Source organism: Chanodichthys erythropterus, chromosome 24 (assembly GCF_024489055.1).
Source record: "Chanodichthys erythropterus isolate Z2021 chromosome 24, ASM2448905v1, whole genome shotgun sequence".
Lineage (NCBI taxonomy): Eukaryota > Metazoa > Chordata > Actinopteri > Cypriniformes > Xenocyprididae > Chanodichthys > Chanodichthys erythropterus.
Genome location: NC_090244.1, coordinates 317,168 through 335,127, shown reverse-complemented (window position 1 = coordinate 335,127; position 17,960 = coordinate 317,168). Strand labels below are relative to the sequence as shown.

Sequence of the window (17,960 nt, the reverse complement as noted above, 5' to 3'; positions counted from 1 at the left end):
TGGGTATGACTACCATTTATCCATTTGTAAAGATATTATAATTGTGCAGCTAAAAAATAAAGGTGAAGGTTGGGTGCCCCTAATCCTCCCATATCTTTGCTTTTCTGTAATGTAGTAATGCTTATTCTAGCATTTTTATTTTTTCCAATAAAATTAATTTATTTTGCTATTTAGTGTGTCGAACCATGTCTTAGTCGGTTGGATAGGTATCATTGTAAATAGGTAGTTCATTTTTGGTAATATGGCCATTTTTATTGTGGAGATTCTTCCTATAAGAGATAGTGGCAGATTCATCCAGCGTTTTAAGTCATCTTCTATATTTTTAAGTAATGGAGTGAAGTTAAGATTAAACTAATCTGAAATTGTAGATTTTGACCAATTTATTGTGTAATCTGATATTTTAGAGAAATCATTGATGATATTGATAACTTCTGTGAGTGATTTTTCTGGTTTGTATAATAAAATATCATCTGCATATAATGAAATTTTATGAGTAATTTTATTAGTTGAAAAGCCAGTGATATTATCGTTTTATCTAATTGCGGCTGCTAAAGGCTCTATGAATAATGCGAATATGAGTGGAGAGAGTGGACATCCTGATCTCGTTCCCGTTGTAACTGAAATGATGGAGATATGATGTCATTATTAATGATAACTGAATCCCTGGGTGTACTATACAATGTTCTAATCCAATAATCAAATGAATGATTTTCCAAAACCAAATTTTTCCAATGTTGCAAAAAGAAAATTCCAGTTAACTTTGTCAAATGCTTTTTCCGCATCTAATGATACAATAACTGTAGTATTATGTGGTTTGCTGATATTAATGATATTGTTGTCTGATGAGTGACGTCCTTTAATAAAGCCTGTTCGATCTGGGTGAATAAGACTTGAGATGACACTTTCTAATCGTGATGCTAAGGTTTTACTAATTATTTTCATGTCTGTATTGATAAGAGGTCTGTAACTAGTGCATAATGAAGGATCTTAATTTGGTTTAAGTAAGACAGAGATTAGTGTTGTGTTCATATGCTGTCGAATAGATGAGCTGTTTTTAATTTCTGCTGACATATCTAGAAACTGTGGTGAAATAGTTCACCAGAAGTGTTTGTAAAATTCTTTTGGGAAACCATCTAAACCTGGTGCTTTATTGTGTGGTAATGCAAAGAGAGCTTTCTTTTATTCGTCATCTGTTATTGATTTTTCTAAGTCTTCTTTCTGGATTAGGTTTAGTTGGGAAAGTGTTATGTTATGCAAAAATGCACCAATTTCTTTGTCATTAAGTTTTTTATTGTCATTGTACAGATTTTTGTAAAATATATGAAACATTGAGTTTATATCTTGTGGGTTATGAATAATTTTGTTCTCATTATTTTTATTTTTATTGTAAGGCCCACCCAATTGGCCCAATGGCGGTTTCCCACAGGATGGGGAAGGTTTCTTGCGCGTTCAGTCTTTTCAGTGTGGCAAAGTAGTTTAATTAATTCCAATTAAACGTATATCTGACTCCATTTTATTATGACCTCGAATTTAGGTTAGACTGTCAACTGATTGACAATTTATCTGATAATTTATCTAGACATCTGATTATTCTATTTAACTCTTTTCTCTTATTGTACTCGTTCATTCGGTTCTCAGAGTCGCTCAGGGTCCTCGCACCAGCTGTTATGCGGGCCCACGATCACAAACTCTCCAGTCTGATCAATAACCAGAGGTTATGGCTAAAGCCCATGCTTGCTATTGCTAAAAGGTACCCATGTAAGGCAGTGACCAGAGGTTAAGACCAGTACACCTTTGTCTAGCCCCATATAGTGAATGCGATTGCATAATAACTTAGTTAAAGTCAAGCAGTTAGTCAGAAATCTAGAATCTCACCAGATGTGCCCCATGCTCCATATAATCCGAGATCTAGTATGTACCTGGTCGTAGATTTGCGGTAACAACGGATACATCGTAATCTACTGAAGTCAATAATTTCAGAGTAAGTCAGAATAAAGCCAAATGTAACAATTTATTAGTCAGGTAAATGTATCAAGCCAATTACATAATCAATTTAAAGATGATCAATACAAAACATCAAATGCTCAGAAAAAGAGTAAAAAGATGCATACCTGACATTAGAAAAATACACATTTCTGAGTGTCCTAGGGCCCGTTTTAATAAGGAGGTTCAACCAACTCTGAGTTAAAACTTGAACTCTGAGTTGATTTACCCTGAAATGGGAAACTCTGAGTTTTCGGTTTCAGAACAGCTGAATTGAGTTAGTTCAATCGACTCTGAGTAGGTTGACTCGGAGTTAAGCGCGTGCACCACGACTATGAAAAGCCATCATCAATGGAGCTCCGATATTACGATTCACCATTATCATTCACCAGCACTGACAAAATGACGTCTGCATACTTCTGAATCACTGCAAGTTTAATTCTTATCACTGTTATAATATCAAAGGTGAAAACTGGTAAAATGGTAAGTTATTGAACTAATATTCATTTTCATGGTATCCCACATGCAAAAAAAGAAGAAAAAAATATTTAACAGGATGCAATAAGAGTGTAAATGATTTTATCATTATTAAACACTCGTTAGGCAATTTACTTCCACTTTTAGAACATTTTCAAGTTCAATTCAAGTTTAATTTTATTTGTATAGCACATTTCCAACAGCCCCGAGGCTGACCAAAGTGCTTTACAGAAGAGCAAGAATATCACACATACACAAAAGTAAACCAGAAGAAAATATAAAACCACCCATTTAAAAGTTTAACATATCACAGTAATCAATACACTAAGGAAAATAAAAAAAGTTTTAGGGAGGGGCCAGCCTAATCTCTAAAGGCAGGGTATTCCAGAGTCGTGGCCCTGCCACCGCAAATGCACACTCCCCTCTACGCTTTAGTCTAGTGCGTGGAACGACCAACAAAGCCTGATCACAGGAACGGAGGTTTCTGGGTGGAGTATAGGAGTGGAGGAGTTCAGATAAATGTAGGGATTTATAAACGAAGAGGAGAATTTTAAAGTCAATTCTCTGACAAATCGGCAGCCAGTGAAGGGATCTAAGAATCGGAGTGATGTGTTCATGTTTACGACACTTTAAAAGAAGTCTGGCAGCAGCATTTTGGACAAGCTGAAGTAGTGCAATTTGAGATTTAGATATACCGCAATATAATGAATTACAGTAATCTAGACGTGACGTAACAAACGCATGAACAGCCATTTCGAGAGTTTTTGGGGTGAGAAAGTTTTTGATTTCAGACAGTAAACAAAGCTGATAAAAACTGGATCCAACAACAGAGGAGATATGTCTGTCACATTCTAAATGCTGGTCAAAAATAATACCTGGGTTCTGCACCCGTGTCGATCTAAAAGTGGATAAACTTTCAAGCTCAAGGCTTATACACTGAGAGTTCTCATTAGGACCGAATACAATTACCTCAGTCTTGTCCTCGTTTAAGAAGAGGAAGTTTTGGGCTAGCCATAATTTAACCTCCTCTAAACATTGGAGAAGAGAGGTGATCGCAGTGGAAATGTTTTTCTTGACTGGAAGATAGATTTGAGTGTCATCTGCATAGAAATGAAAGGACACACCATGCTTTCGTAGGATATAGCCCAGAGGCAGCATGTACAGAGAGAATAGAGAGGGAGCTAAAATAGAGCCTTGAGGAAGGCCACATGTCAGAGGAGCAGGGGAAGAGGAAAAATTACCCAGTTTCACTAAAAATTTGTGGGTTGATCTGAATACAGGATAGAGCCCTGAGCCTTCTGCAACATCTCTTTAAATATTCAGGCCAAGACAGAAACTTCTTTCAAATGGAAACATGAGTTCACAATGGGAATTTGCATGGAAATGTAGATTAAGACAATACTGAGGTGTGATTGACTCGGTGTGATTGTGTCTCGGATGGGGATGCTAATTTTGCCAGAGAGAGTTCAAATGTTAATTTCCTCTGTTTTCTCAAAGAGTAGCCCTCTCTTGGTCCAGACAGTCCAGCATCAGTCTTACAATATGTATAAGAGTTTTTCTTTATTACATTTAAGCAAATTTGCTAGGTATTTTTTTCAAATTTTTGTTCTTCCTTTTGTTTAAATGTAGAGTATGATATAATCTTTCCTCTCATTACTGCTTTGGCTCCCAAAGTGTATTCAAAACTTTCTATATAAAACATTAATCTGTTTGTAAAAAAAAATAAATAAATAAATAAATAAATAAATAAATAAAAAATTATATATATATAAGTTTTGATTGTAATGATGACAAAAAGTCATAATATTTAGATATGACTCCAACTGAAGAAGACATCTTTTCCAGTTAGTCAAATAGCAAATAATAAATAGTGAAGCTCTGCAGCATCTACTGGATAAAGTGATCATTTTTTACTTTCAAAACTCAACATTTGCTTTGAGTGAGTTTCTGATCTCGATGGACACTCGATGTCTCTGTATGTTGTAAGATCTGCTGGATGTGTTTCTGAAGTTTCTCTGGTCAGCTGGATTGAGGTCAGTCAGTGTTAATAATGTGTTTCTCATTTAAGTATACTGTGGGCTGAAGAATGAAGGATCCACCTGCTATTTGAATGCAGTTCTTCAGACGCTCTTCATGACGAAGGAGTTCAGGGAACATGTCAAAAAAATGAGGTAAAGAAACGTCTTTCACTTCCTGCAGTGGAAACAACAGCTGATCAATAAACACTCAATGTCTTCTGTAGATTGGACAAAAAGGATGTTTCATCTGATAGAATCTTAATTGAAGAGCTGAAGGAATTGTTCAATGAATTGGAAAAGCCAGAGGAAAATGCAGGTCCAGAATTGGAAAAGCAACAGGAACGTGCAGTTTCAGCAAAAGGGGTCGTGACGAGACTCGGAATTGATGGTTGGTCTCTTTTATTGATGTTTCCAGCATTCAGTCAATATTCCTGTTGATAAAAGTTATTCATTATCAGTGTTTGATTATGTGCTTCTCTCCATCAAACCCAAAGTTTGTCAACAACGAGACGCAGCAGAACTTCTGCATTTGATCCTTAAAAAGACTCCTGGATCCTCTGAGGTAACTAGTTTCTTCTGGATTATTCTGTCATCTTTTGTCTCTTTCATGAGGAGCATCAATCATCTCACAGCAGTTCAGCTCTGGAAGTGTTTCTCCAGAGAAAGTTCAGACACATTATTATTTAGTTTAGTACTCTTATTTGGTTTGATCTCCTGCTTCTTCATTATCTGCACAAACTTACCTCACATTGATCCTTGACCAGTGCATGAATTGATTTACAATCATTCAGTAGGGACTTCAGTGAACCGTTCAGTGAAGTAGACTGAAGTCTGGTTGTAATGTCTCTTCACAGAGCTTACACAGATACAGATGGGAGCATTGAAAACATCATCTATCAGTGGATATATTAGGGATCTGCTGATAGACGCCTGCTTTCAAACGCTTCCTTGTGTATTTCTGTAAGCCAAGCGTGCCACACAAGTCCTGAAAAGTGAAGCCAAAGCCTCTCGATCGCCCCCAGGTGGTTGGTCCCAGTATCTATGTAATTTAATGGGATGCTAGACAAAATAAACAATTCAATTACACTTCAAATGTGTTGATTTTATCACACTGATGTAAGTTCAAATGTTCATTTTAAAAAACAAAAAGTTTGGTTTTAGTTACTTATTTGATGCTATAAAAACGGGGGTTTGACATCATGATTGACAGTTAGGGCTTAAAAATGAAAAAATTAAATCAGTTCTGGTTTGATTAGAAAAAAAATCAGTTAAAAAAGAAAAAAATGCATTTTAGAATAATAATAATAATAATAATAATAATAATAATACGCACAGCATTTTCTTCATTCAAAAATGAGGAGTCTTGTATCTTAGCCAATACAATAATCTTTTATAACATGATTTAAACTTTAAACTTAAACTGTTAGTTTTAAGTCTTACTGTTAAATTCAGGCTATTCAGGCTATATACATTTCAAAAAGTAAAAAAAAAAAACAACAGCATTATTAACCGTTATTTTTTAATCAAACCAGTTTCAGAACATTTGTAACAATCAGCCAAATCGTTTGAGTCACAAGATTTAAAATGGGGTCAGATTTTACTGTGTGAGTTTGTTAGTGGTTAAAAGAATGAGACATAAAACAGTGGTAAAGTTAAATAAGAATTGTGTATTTACAATATTCACAGGAACTTTAAAACAACACAATAAAACCAGGAAAACCTAAAACAGTCCAAGAATCCTAGTGTGCTGATAAAGTCCCAATGTGAGTGTCCACCAGTGTATATACAAATGTCCACAGTAGTGATAATCCAAAAGTTGTGACTGGAGAGGTAAGTCCACAAAATTGGTAACTCCACAAGTCAAGTCAAGTCAAGTCACCCTTATTTATATAGCGCTTTCTACAATGCAGATTGTGTCAAAGCAGCTTTACATTGATAATTGGTATATAATTTTTCCTTTTAAAGAATAGTGTCAATGCAGGCAGATCAAAAGCACTGTTGAATAAATGTCAAGGATACTGTTGAATATCAAATGTCAAGTCAAATTAAATTAAATTAGGGCTGCACGATTAATCGTATTTTATCACGATAACGATATCTGCTTCTCTCGATTGATTTTAAATAATCGTCACGATATTGGCCCGCTCTATGAAAATGAACATAATTTGGAAATACTGGAAGTAATATTAGGAATTTCACTGTTTTATCTTTTGAAGTTCCTAAAGGTTTTACCAGTTTTCATAATGTTGATCAGCTAGAAATGATTTTTCTTTGCTTTACGAATTTGCCGGGCAATTTGAATCTGGTTTGTCTTATTGCAAACGAATTGTGTTGCTTTAAAATCTAATGTGAATACATATTACAAAGCGCTCACCAAAACCATGTTTTGTATTGATTCACCATCTAACGAAGTTATCATAGTTGGTTAAATTTAAGTCTTTGTGCCACCTACAGGCCTTTTGGGTGAAGTGTAGGTTGGTAAAGAACTTGCAAAATAGCCATAGTTACATTACTCTTTTGATAGAATAAACATGATTAATAATCGTGATTATAATTTTGAGGAAACGGTGGCACTGGCTGTCGTGTTGATGATGTCTTCACAATGGATGATCTAGTCGACTCGATCTCTGCTGATACTTCAGGGCTGTGTTGTGGTCGTGTCAAGGCACCGGTCCTCGGTCTCATCTGGAAACGGCCCCGAATCCGGTTGACTACGGTAAACCTCGGGATAAACAGAAAGACTAATATTAGCGTAGATGCCATTCTTCTTCTGATGTAACGAGTACATCTGGTGTTATAGGAAGTGTTCCCGGTTCCGGCTGAACTAATTTATGCAGCCTAATAATCCTTTAACGGATTTGAAAATATAAATTGATAATGTGTTATGTGTATGCCAGGTTAAAGAGATGCGTTTTTAGTCTAGATTGAAACTGACAGAGTGTGTCTGCATCCCTAACAATACAATAAAGTTGACTGTTAGTGAGTCTCTGGCTGCATCTGAAAACCTGGGTAGTTGTCTTATAAGAGAATGACTTGTACGGCAGTGTTTGAGCATGAAGGCACCTCACGAAACTGATTTCGGACAGACTTCTGAGGCAGCGTAACAGTTTCATGATCTACAGCAATATAGCGTGAGCTTTGATGAGTTAGTAATGGAGTGAGAAATTACTAACCAAAGTAATGCTTTGGTTAGTAATTTCTCGATATAAATGATATCAAAATTGAAATATGTTGGTCAAAATCGTACATTTATTCACAAAATGAGCAGCAAATGCAACTTTCGGACGCCATCTTTATTTTTCTAGCCTGTCACAGAATGGAAAGCACAGGATTGTGGGATATCAAAGGGAGCTAAGGATACATCTATGCTTCCTTCAAAACTCGATCAGATGAAGGTATCTCAGGAAACAGGAAGTAAAGCTAACATTGGATTTGGACGTGCCTTGATGCCTTTCTACCTTGAAATGTGTCCTCAGAAGGCAGCATTTTCCAGATTTCAGACGCAGCCTGTTTGTTTGCCATGCTCCTCTCTTTATATTGATGTATTTCCTGCTTCCTGTCATGTCACATGACAGGCCAACTATTGATTTCTTAAAGACATACATACATTAAATAGATAAGAGGAATAAAATGGACTAAAAAAACATGTAAACCAATTAAAACTCTATTATACATAAAATCATTGTAATAAATAGAGTGGTAAAACATGTATTTTATGTGACAGTGTCACATAGCCCCCCTCACATAAAATACCGCTCTATTTATTACAATGATTTTGTGTATAATAGAGTTTTAATTGGTTAACATGTTTTTTTGTCCATTTTATTCCTCTTATCTATTTAATGTGTGTATGTCTTTACATGTGTATGGGTCTGCCTGTCATGTGACTGATCACATGACAGGAGCCAGGAAGTAGACCAGCAAGGAGGCAGCATGGCAAACAATCAACCCCTCGTTACAAACGTGATCACATATCAGCTGGACTGTGGAGTTTACCTTTCTAGCGAATCACATCACTTTTCAATAGCTTAACACTTCCGTGGACTTTGTATATACTCTGGTGGACACTTTCACATTGGGACTTACATTATGCTAGGATTTATTCACTTTATTTCTGTTGTCTGTCTCATCTTTTTAAAACACTTCAAAAGCTCACACAGTTCAATCTGACCCCATTTTAATTTATGTAAATTCAACCTTCTGGGCTGAATGTTATACATTAATAATACAGAAGGAACGCTGGAACAGAAAGTTAAAATACTGATTCTGCTCAGAGTGAAACGATTGAATTGTTTTCCGTTTTTAAGCCCTGTTTAGAAGATTCTCATCTTTACCTTGTGTTTGTGGTCTGAAATAAACAGATGAATAACATTACAATACAAAAAATAAATTACAATATACATACATGATGATATACATGTCATTCCACATCCAATACAATTCTCAGGGTTTGGACTGCACTACTGAAATTAACCACTAGAACCACTTCTCCGCAGCTCTGAGAAAACACCAAACTGGGGTGCGTTTCCCAAAGCGAACTATGGTCGTAAGTTCCGTCGTTACCAATAGAGTTCAATGGGACTTACGACCATAGTTCACCAACGATGCTTTCAGGAAACGCACCCCAGATAAACAACTCAATCATTTACATTAAAGCTGTAACACAGCAGATAACTTTATTAAAGAGCACAAATAAGTAAATAGACCTACATTTAAACTTTGAAGGTTAAGATTCAGGAAGATATGATGCGGGAAGATCTTCTTCCTGACTCTTTGGGAAGTTCCTAGCTCGTCACCTAGCATCCTTTCTGACATTACCTAAAAGTTTGTCACCAGTTGGTTGAATCTCCTTAACATCGCTGCCCTCAAACATGCATGGGCATAAATGTTTCTGCATCTAAGTTACTAGTGTCATCTTCAGTAATCTGGCAATAGGCCACGTATAACCTTCATTTAACGCTGACTTTTACAGACCTTACGTGTCCGTCCACCCCAGAGAATGTCCTGAATACTCTCCCATTAACCAGAGGACACGGGGTAGCTGAGGGTCAACCAACATTACCACAGATCCGACTGTAATGGGTTTAGTTTCCGCATGTCATTTCTGTCTTAACTGGAGATTAGGAAGGTAGTGTCTCACAAAGCTTGACCAGAAATGGTCAGTGAGGACTCAGCTCTGTCTCCACTGCATCATCCTATGAGCTCAGTAGGGTACGTCACTTGAGGTAGAGAGCTGTCTGACTGACCCATGAGCAGGAGATTTGGGGTGACTAGATCCAGGTCAGATATATTAGAGGAGACAGATCCTAGCGGCTTACTATTGAGAAATGCTTCAATCTCTATAAGCATGTCTGAAGCACTTCCTCTGTCACTGCCCTGGTCAGAAAGCAGTTTGATGGGGAGCCTCGGCATGCAATAAATCTCATTAGATCCATGAGGAAGGAATCAGAAATCTCTACAAGACAGTGTCATAATTTAGCTCAAATTCAGCTCATGTCTCCTGCTTCTGTTGCCACATTTGCCCTTTGGGGTCTGATGCTTTGATAAATTGAGTATTAATTAGGGTATTACTTTATTTAAAAAAAAATATTATATAATTAAATATATTTTATATTGAAAGACTAACTACCACCCCTCAACCACTTGTTGTCATGTGACACAATTAAAGGTTTATGAGCAGTTTAATGTGATGGAGGATAAACTGCAGAGAATGATTATTTTAACATGATTAAAGAATGATTAAAGCATGCATATATCTGTGGATCATCATTAAATCTGTTTTATTCACACCTTTGCAGCTTTTTAAGGGCACATACAAGACCACAAAAACATGGAGGCCATGCAGACACGAACAACAAAGCTTGGACCATTTTCTCTCATTGCCAGTCTCTCTTAAAAACTCTCAGGATGTGGTAAGCAGATCTTTGCTCATCTGAATTACTCTCTAACAGTGTTTAAATTCTCTCAGTAGGGCTGATTCACTAATGTTTACTGTCAGTTGTTCATACTTTAGTCTGACTGATTCGTCAATCTCATGATGAAGCTAATAGTGAAATTCAGATTCATTATTCTAAATATTTGGTCAAATGTTTGTTAAAGTGAACCTTTAATTCAAAAACATAAAAATAGCATTTAATTTAGTTCATTTGCGCACTTTCCAGTAACAACCAAAAGCTTTTTCTTATCCAAATAGCGCTCATCAAGCTTCATTAAAGGGATAGTTCACCCAAAAATGAAAATTTGATGTTTATCTGCTTACCCCCAGGGTATCCAAGATGTAGGTGACATTTCTTTTTCAGTAGAACATAAATGATGATTTTTAACTCCAACCGTTGCCGTCTGTCAGTCAAATAATGGGAGTGGATGGGGACACAATCTATAAGAGTAAATAAAGCTTGCTTAGACAAGTCCAAATTAAACCCTGCGGCTCGTGACGACACATTGATGTCCTAAGACACGAAACGATCGGATTGTGTGAGAAACCGAACAGTTTTTATATAATTTTTTACCTCTAAAACACCACTGTGTCCAACTGCGTTCAGCACTCTATTAGTGAGGTCTGATCGCGCTCTGACAACAGCAGTGATGTCTGACACTCATTGAAGTATATGCGTGAGACATCACTGCCGTTGTCAGAGCGCGATCAGACCTCACTAACCGATGCTGAAAAATCATCATTTGTGTTCTACTGAAGAAACAAAGTCACCTACATCTTGGATACCCTGGGGGTAAGCAGATAAACATCACATTTTAATTTTTGGGTGAACTATCCCTTTAAGCACAGCTGATTGGTTCCTGCTGTATCAGCTCAATGCTCAACCTTCAAACACAGCATTTGCTGTAGAAGTTGCAGCACTTTCAGAAATCCTCTTACCTGTATAGATCTGCTGTAGGTTATTCATGTACAGGTTATTCTTGTGTAGTTCATATTGGCAGTCTGGTCAAGACTCAATATGTCATATATATCCAAACAACATGAATCTTTGCTCCATTGCTCATTGAAACATGGCTTCAGTGGGACTCTGTTGAATATATGTCTATTTTTTAAGTGCGTATTAATGTACAAGCTCGTCACAATAATTCAATGATCACTGCAACTGTGCAATCTGATTTATTTATTTATTTTGAAATATTTATTTCCATTTAGGAAGCTGCTGTAAAGGCACATGTTGATCAAATGTGTGGAGAGTATCCATTGCGTTGTTGCTGCAGCACAGACTGTACAACGTGTATAAAGGCAAGTATCTTTTCTATCAGGTATTATCTGTTTTAATGTGAAATAATTTGTGAAATATAGTGTAGATTGATTTACATTTAAGTAAATCAGTTTAAAATGGTTCTGTTAAGAGTAAAACTGCAGTACATAAACTCTTCCATACTTTAAATAAAAAGAAAATACACAATAGCATTTTATAAGCTGAAATACTGAAAAGTTATTAAAAACTGGTTCATCCGTTTAATAATAAAACAAATACCTTTTCTCTTTTGATTTGTTACAAAATCCTCATGTGGTTGTAACATATACTTTGTTTGGGTGTTAAACTAGTCAGTAATAATTAGGGGTTCAAGCATGTAGCGCTGAAACCAAACTGTAAGTCGTGGAGATTTGAAACTTTGAGGGCTGGAAGTACTCACACCGCCTACAACGTCACCAAGGCTCTTTTGACCAGACCATAGGTGGCGCTATAACTGTTAAAAATCTTTAAAAACATATTCACATTTTCATCCAAAACCATTAAAAAACATAACTTTGGGTGTGGTCACCTTATTTTCACGGGAGTCACGTTAGACTACTGAAACCTTGCTGAATCCAACGATACTAGATTTGTCAGGTTACAGCTTATGGTTTGTGCAACATTGTGATTCACCGCTTAAAAAAACTTTTGTGAATATCTTTGAAACCATTAGTGTGCATTGTTAATCTGCATTGGTTGTACAGTATGTTGCTTTTTATGGTTTTAATTAATTTATGAAGCCATTGTAAACTTTGTTACATGTTACATTTTATATTATCATTCTATTGTATTTTTTTGCTGGGAATCGTAAATAGAAAACCCTGACAATGTCACAAATACCTATAAGTATTGTGGTATTTCGCCATGTTTCTCACTGACACGCCCCCAACTCATTCAGATCGGGGCTTAAAGAAAATCCCGAGCTCCCCAGTCATATTTATGACATTGTGGTGGTGTTCATGTGCGTTCAGCTCGGAAATACAATCTTTCTGACATGACTTGAACACACCATAATTAAACGTGAAAGCCCAAATGTCAAGATTTTGATAGGAAGTAGCAAAAAAATCCAATCAAAGTCTTTCATGGGTCATATTTTATGCTCTCTTATATATAAGTCTCTATAACTTCAAAACGGAAATGAGATATTTTCACCAAAATTATCACATGTGTATGGAGACACTCTGAGGACACCCAACAAAAGTGGTGTAGATCGGGCAATAGATGGCGCTATAACTGTCAAAAAACCTTTAAAAACACATTTTTCTTTCCTAAATTGCCTCTATTGGCTGTAAATGGTCTTTTACATCTATGATCCAAGTGTTTACATGTTTGCTGCATAAAATATAATACCTTTTTATGTGCTTAAAGGCCTTAAATGCTTGAACCCTGGTAAATGCTGCTTGCAGCTTTAATTTGTTGCTTTTGCATCTAATTGTTCAATGTTGTAATTGCTTCATGCTTTTTTTATATATTAAATTACTGCAGTGTATTATGAACTAAATTATTTTCTCAACAGAAAAGTGAGATGATCAACTTTCCAAAACTACTGAGTATTCAGTTGAGCAAGTCTGGTGATCTTTCTCGGATTAAGGTACTGAAATAATGTGTGCCTCAGCCCTACAAAGTTTAGCTCCAGCTTAATGAAACACATTGATCCAGCTAATCAAGTCCTTCGGTCTCATTTGAAAACGACGGGTCTGTGTGCTGGAGCAGGGTTGGAACTAAACTCAGTAGGGCTGTGACCCTCCAGGAACTGATTTAGGTATCAATATGTTTTTGGATGCATGTGTTGGATGTCTTATTGACCCTTCTGAGTTCACTCATGAGCGGGTTAGTAGAGAACTCAATGACCCAAGCTGCACGTGTCCAGTAAGGGAATCATCCTCACTGTGAAGTGCTGGAGGCTCCAGGAACAGTTGAACACACCTGCACTGCAGTGCCGGGAATTACAGTTACACCCCATAATAGACCAGAATGATCAATGAAGACCAGGAGTCAAAGCTGAAGTTCAGTCAGGTGACAGGATTTACTGAAGACAAAGTTCTCCACACTTTCAAAGACTGTAGAAAACGAGTTAGAGATCCAGCCTCAAGCTAACTTAGAATACAGAAACACTAGTACTGACAACTGAATGAATAATCATTTCTACAGGTTCAGGTTAATAGTAGAGATAATTCTAGCAACATCTGAACATGGTCTTCAGGGCCCGTATGTATAAAGCTGCTCAGAGTAAAATTTTAGTCTTAAGTGTGTCAAAATTCTAAGAATGATGTAATTTTACTCTTATTCTTAGACTTAAGAATGTGATTCATAAGGGTTCATAAATGTCAAGACTGGGTCTTAGCTCCTAAATTATTTAAGAGAGCTGGAGAGGTGTCTTAACCTAGTTAAAGCTGCAGTAGGTAACTTTTGTAAAAATGTATTTTTTACATATTTGTTAAACCTGTCATTATGTCCTGACAGTAGAATATGAGACAGATAATCTGTGAAAAAATCAAGCTCCTCTGGCTCCTCCCAGTGGTCCTATTGCCATTTGCAGAAATACACCGCTCCCGGTAAGAACCAACCAATCAGAGTCAGGAGGAGTGTCTTAGCAGTGTCAATCAAGCTCGCGAGCGCGCTGATCACACCCCTCTCGTGCACAGCGTGTACAGGCGTTCAAATTCTAGATTACCGGTGAGCCGCAGCTTTGCTTATGCCGGACAAACAATCCAAACTGCCAATTCCTCGAGTGGCTCCTGCTCATAAAATAAAGACGGGTAAACGGAAAAAGACAGATGACGATGATAAAAAAGCCCAAAAGAAAGAATTAGATAGAGCCCGAAATAAAACGAGGGTAAATTCTCCACACGCACCATGTCCTCTCTGCTGAGGTGCTCGGGAGTTGGACCTCTGCTCCGTGTCCCACATCCCCTGCCTGATGCTCCGCGCACACCACGGCTTCCTCTTCTCCCTGCCCGTTGACTCCTCGAAGTCGCTGTGGGTGTGAATTCGTCGGAGCCCAATGACTCGGTGTCAAAACTCTAGCCGCATACAGATAAAATGTCACGCACTGTGCAAAGCAACTATTGAAACCTACTAATTCACTGGCTTGTCATGTTGCTGAAATAATGTACTAGCAAACCTTATTTACCATTACATATCGATAGAATAATTACTTGCATACTGTAACGTTAGTTACCGTTATATTATCTTACTAGCTATTTATTACTTATAGAAATAGTGCAACGTCATATAGTTACATTACATGTATTGCAAAATACGTAATGTTTTGAGGACCAAGTTTGTAGTCAAAGTATGGGCAGGCCATAGTCAATGTAAATCATATTGTTGATGTTTCGTCCGTACCAGTGAATGTGCCATAACTGTTTATGGGGGAGGAGCTGTGGAGGGAGGGCTGTAGCGCAGCAGAGAGCAAGGGGGAGTGACCTGTGAGTTGTGCTTGTTCACATTTTCAGGCTAAGTCAACGTTTTCTAAAAACTCCCTACTGCAGCTTTAAGAGTAACAAGATGGCATCAAAGAAGAGGAGATACACACTTTCCAATGAAGATATGCTGTATTGGAGTTATATGATGACGGATGGAGTTGATAAAATGATATAAACTTGATTGTCAATTCTTTTTGTAACTATGACCTAATAAGAATAACTTTAAATTAATGTAATAAATTTAATAAATATTAGGCCTACTTAAAAAATAATATGTTTAATGCATTAATACATTTAAAGGTGCTGCGATTTCTCAAATGCATTGTTGAACACTGTTGATTATTTGAAATCAACCCAAACAAGCACACCCCTCCAACCCTCTTATTGCTCCGCCTCCAAAACTCACACTCCAATACTAACCTTTGAGTCTCCACCCTGATCCAAGTCGGTCTCGAACTTCGGATCACTGCAGTCATGTGAGGTGAGGTGAATGCACTATCAATGACGCTAAACACCTCATTCTCTAGCGGTTGTCAGTGTGCAGTGGTTTACCTGCAAAACTCTTACTGTCTGGCCTCTGTTACACTCGTAATGAGAGTGGATGTCTGTTTATCACAGCTGACGCGCAACAAAATGATTCACAAAAAATAAAGTGCAGATGATGAACGAACGACAAGGAAGCACATACCATACAATACAAACAAGAGTTTCTTATTAATCGCAAACAATTTTGATTAAACCATCAAAATATGAGGAAAATATTTTTATTTTTAAATTATTTAAATGTTTTAAAATATGACATTGAATACAACAAAATTTGTTTTTGATATTTAATTGGTTCTCTCTTGTTTTTGCATGTGCTTATAATTTCTTTGTATGACAGCCTGGCCAAAAATAATTTGAAATAATTTGAAATTTCATTTCATTATCACACATGAAACAATTGACTCAAAGCACAGCTACACGATATGCTCACATCTTTTAACACATTTTTTAAAATATTTGAATTAAGGTTGAAATCAGTTTTCATATGGCTGGACATCACATTTGGTCTCTACTCTATGGCAGTTCATTGACTTTCAACTGACCATCAAACCATGTGACAAAAGAAAAACACTTTTATGTTGACTGTGGGTTTTCCTGGAGCTGTTGGAGCCATTGATGAACTCATGACACATCATTGCTCTAACTGTAAATGAGGAGACATATATCAATAGAAAAGGATTCCACATCATCAATACTAATTTGTGGTAATTTTGCACAATGCAAAGCTATTTTTAAAAAATAAATTTAAATATTAAAGCGTTTCAGTCTTTTTCGTTGATTTTTTTTTTTATAATAACATTAAATGACTGGTATTGTGCTGCTGTGACTTCACCCTTCCAGGCTCGCTATTGGCTGATTTAGAGGTTAAGAGCAGCCATTTTGAGTTGACATCATTGTAGTCCTTAGTTCACAACACTTAAGAATCCGTCTTAAACTTTACTAAAAGTTGCTTTTAGCTTCTTTATAAAAGTCTCTTACTCTTAGAAAACTCCTGCTCTTTACTAAGAATTTTTTGACACAAGTCAAAACTTAAGATTGTTCTTAAGAGCATTTCTGAGAAGTTTTATACATACGGGCCCTGTTCTTTACACAAGTGAAGTCATTTAAAGGCATTATCTGTGCCACTTTCTGTTCTGTTACCTGAGAAACTTTGGTAAGGGTCACAGGTGAGACATCACTCCAGAAGGACTCTTCTCATCTGAGCCACTGTTGAATTCTCCTGGAGAATATTGCTTTGGCATGGTCACATGTCTCTAAAAATATTAAACAAACCCTGCAAGCACAATTAGTTAAAAATAGGTAATATATTTTCCCTTCCAGGCTGAGTTTTGTCAGGACTTCACTCTAGTCTAGGTTAATTTAAACCAACGGTTGAGTTTATCCATATTTGACCCAAACATGGGCTGAAACAAACAGCCTTTTGTAGAGCGAAAACTACATCCACACAGAGCACTGATATAAACTTCTACACATGATTCATAGTTTAACATAGTGACCGATGTTGCTATAAACCCTAAAAAGAATTACATATGCTCAGTGTGTGGATACCTGTAATGTGTTATTGACCTTTGTGACCTTAAGCTGGGTGCACATTGAGTGATTTAAAACAGTCCTTTACGATAGTTGTTTGTCAGACTGTTTGAACATGATCCTCATGTCACACTGAGGGATCTCAGCTGTTATTAATGTCAGACTGTATGACAGTAAAGACGCGTTAAAAACGGACGCATGCATGAAAACTTGTCCGGAGTATTAGATCATTGACCCACACACGTTTGGTGACTGTGAGCTCCATTACATGGGACTGAAATGGTGGCTAACAAAGACATCAAGTGTTTATTTTGATCATGTCTTGTCTTGAAACACGAAGACAATTTGACGTTTCAACAGTCATTAATTGGCTGTCAATAAACATGTCAAAAAGCGATCAAAGACTACATTTTAGCCTAGGATTATAGGAATCTTTTAGGATTTGCCAAATTTGTCTCAGACGACCAAATTGTGGCCAAAATCGCAGAGTGTGAACCTGGCTTTAGACACAGTTGTCTTTACATGTCTCATAAGAGCAGAATAATAAGAGTTCAAACTTAGTTCTCTTTCTACAAAATATGACTCCTGGTTAATGTACTTGTATGAGCAAATTAATAAATTACAAAACAAGTACATTTATTCTCAGGAAGTCAGGCTAAATGAGTAAACTTATTACATTCAGGACATGGGTCAGAATCTCAGATACAAAATACAGACATTGACGTGTCAGTTGTGGCTTAAAT

General features: G+C 36.7%; 1 protein-coding gene across 3 annotated transcripts in view; it reads left to right on the top strand.

Moving 5' to 3' along the window:
- Nucleotides 1-17,960, top strand: part of LOC137015340 (ubiquitin carboxyl-terminal hydrolase 2-like) — a 53,946-nt gene that overhangs the window by 26,664 nt on the left and 9,322 nt on the right. For all 3 annotated transcript variants that reach the window (XM_067380239.1, XM_067380236.1, XM_067380238.1), the window contains exons 3-8: nucleotides 4,529-4,631; nucleotides 4,703-4,866; nucleotides 4,973-5,040; nucleotides 10,277-10,390; nucleotides 11,626-11,715; nucleotides 13,230-13,304. In XM_067380239.1, coding sequence (XP_067236340.1) covers nucleotides 4,529-4,631; nucleotides 4,703-4,866; nucleotides 4,973-5,040; nucleotides 10,277-10,390; nucleotides 11,626-11,715; nucleotides 13,230-13,304 — 614 coding nt within the window. The remainder of the gene's footprint in view (nucleotides 1-4,528; nucleotides 4,632-4,702; nucleotides 4,867-4,972; nucleotides 5,041-10,276; nucleotides 10,391-11,625; nucleotides 11,716-13,229; nucleotides 13,305-17,960) is intronic.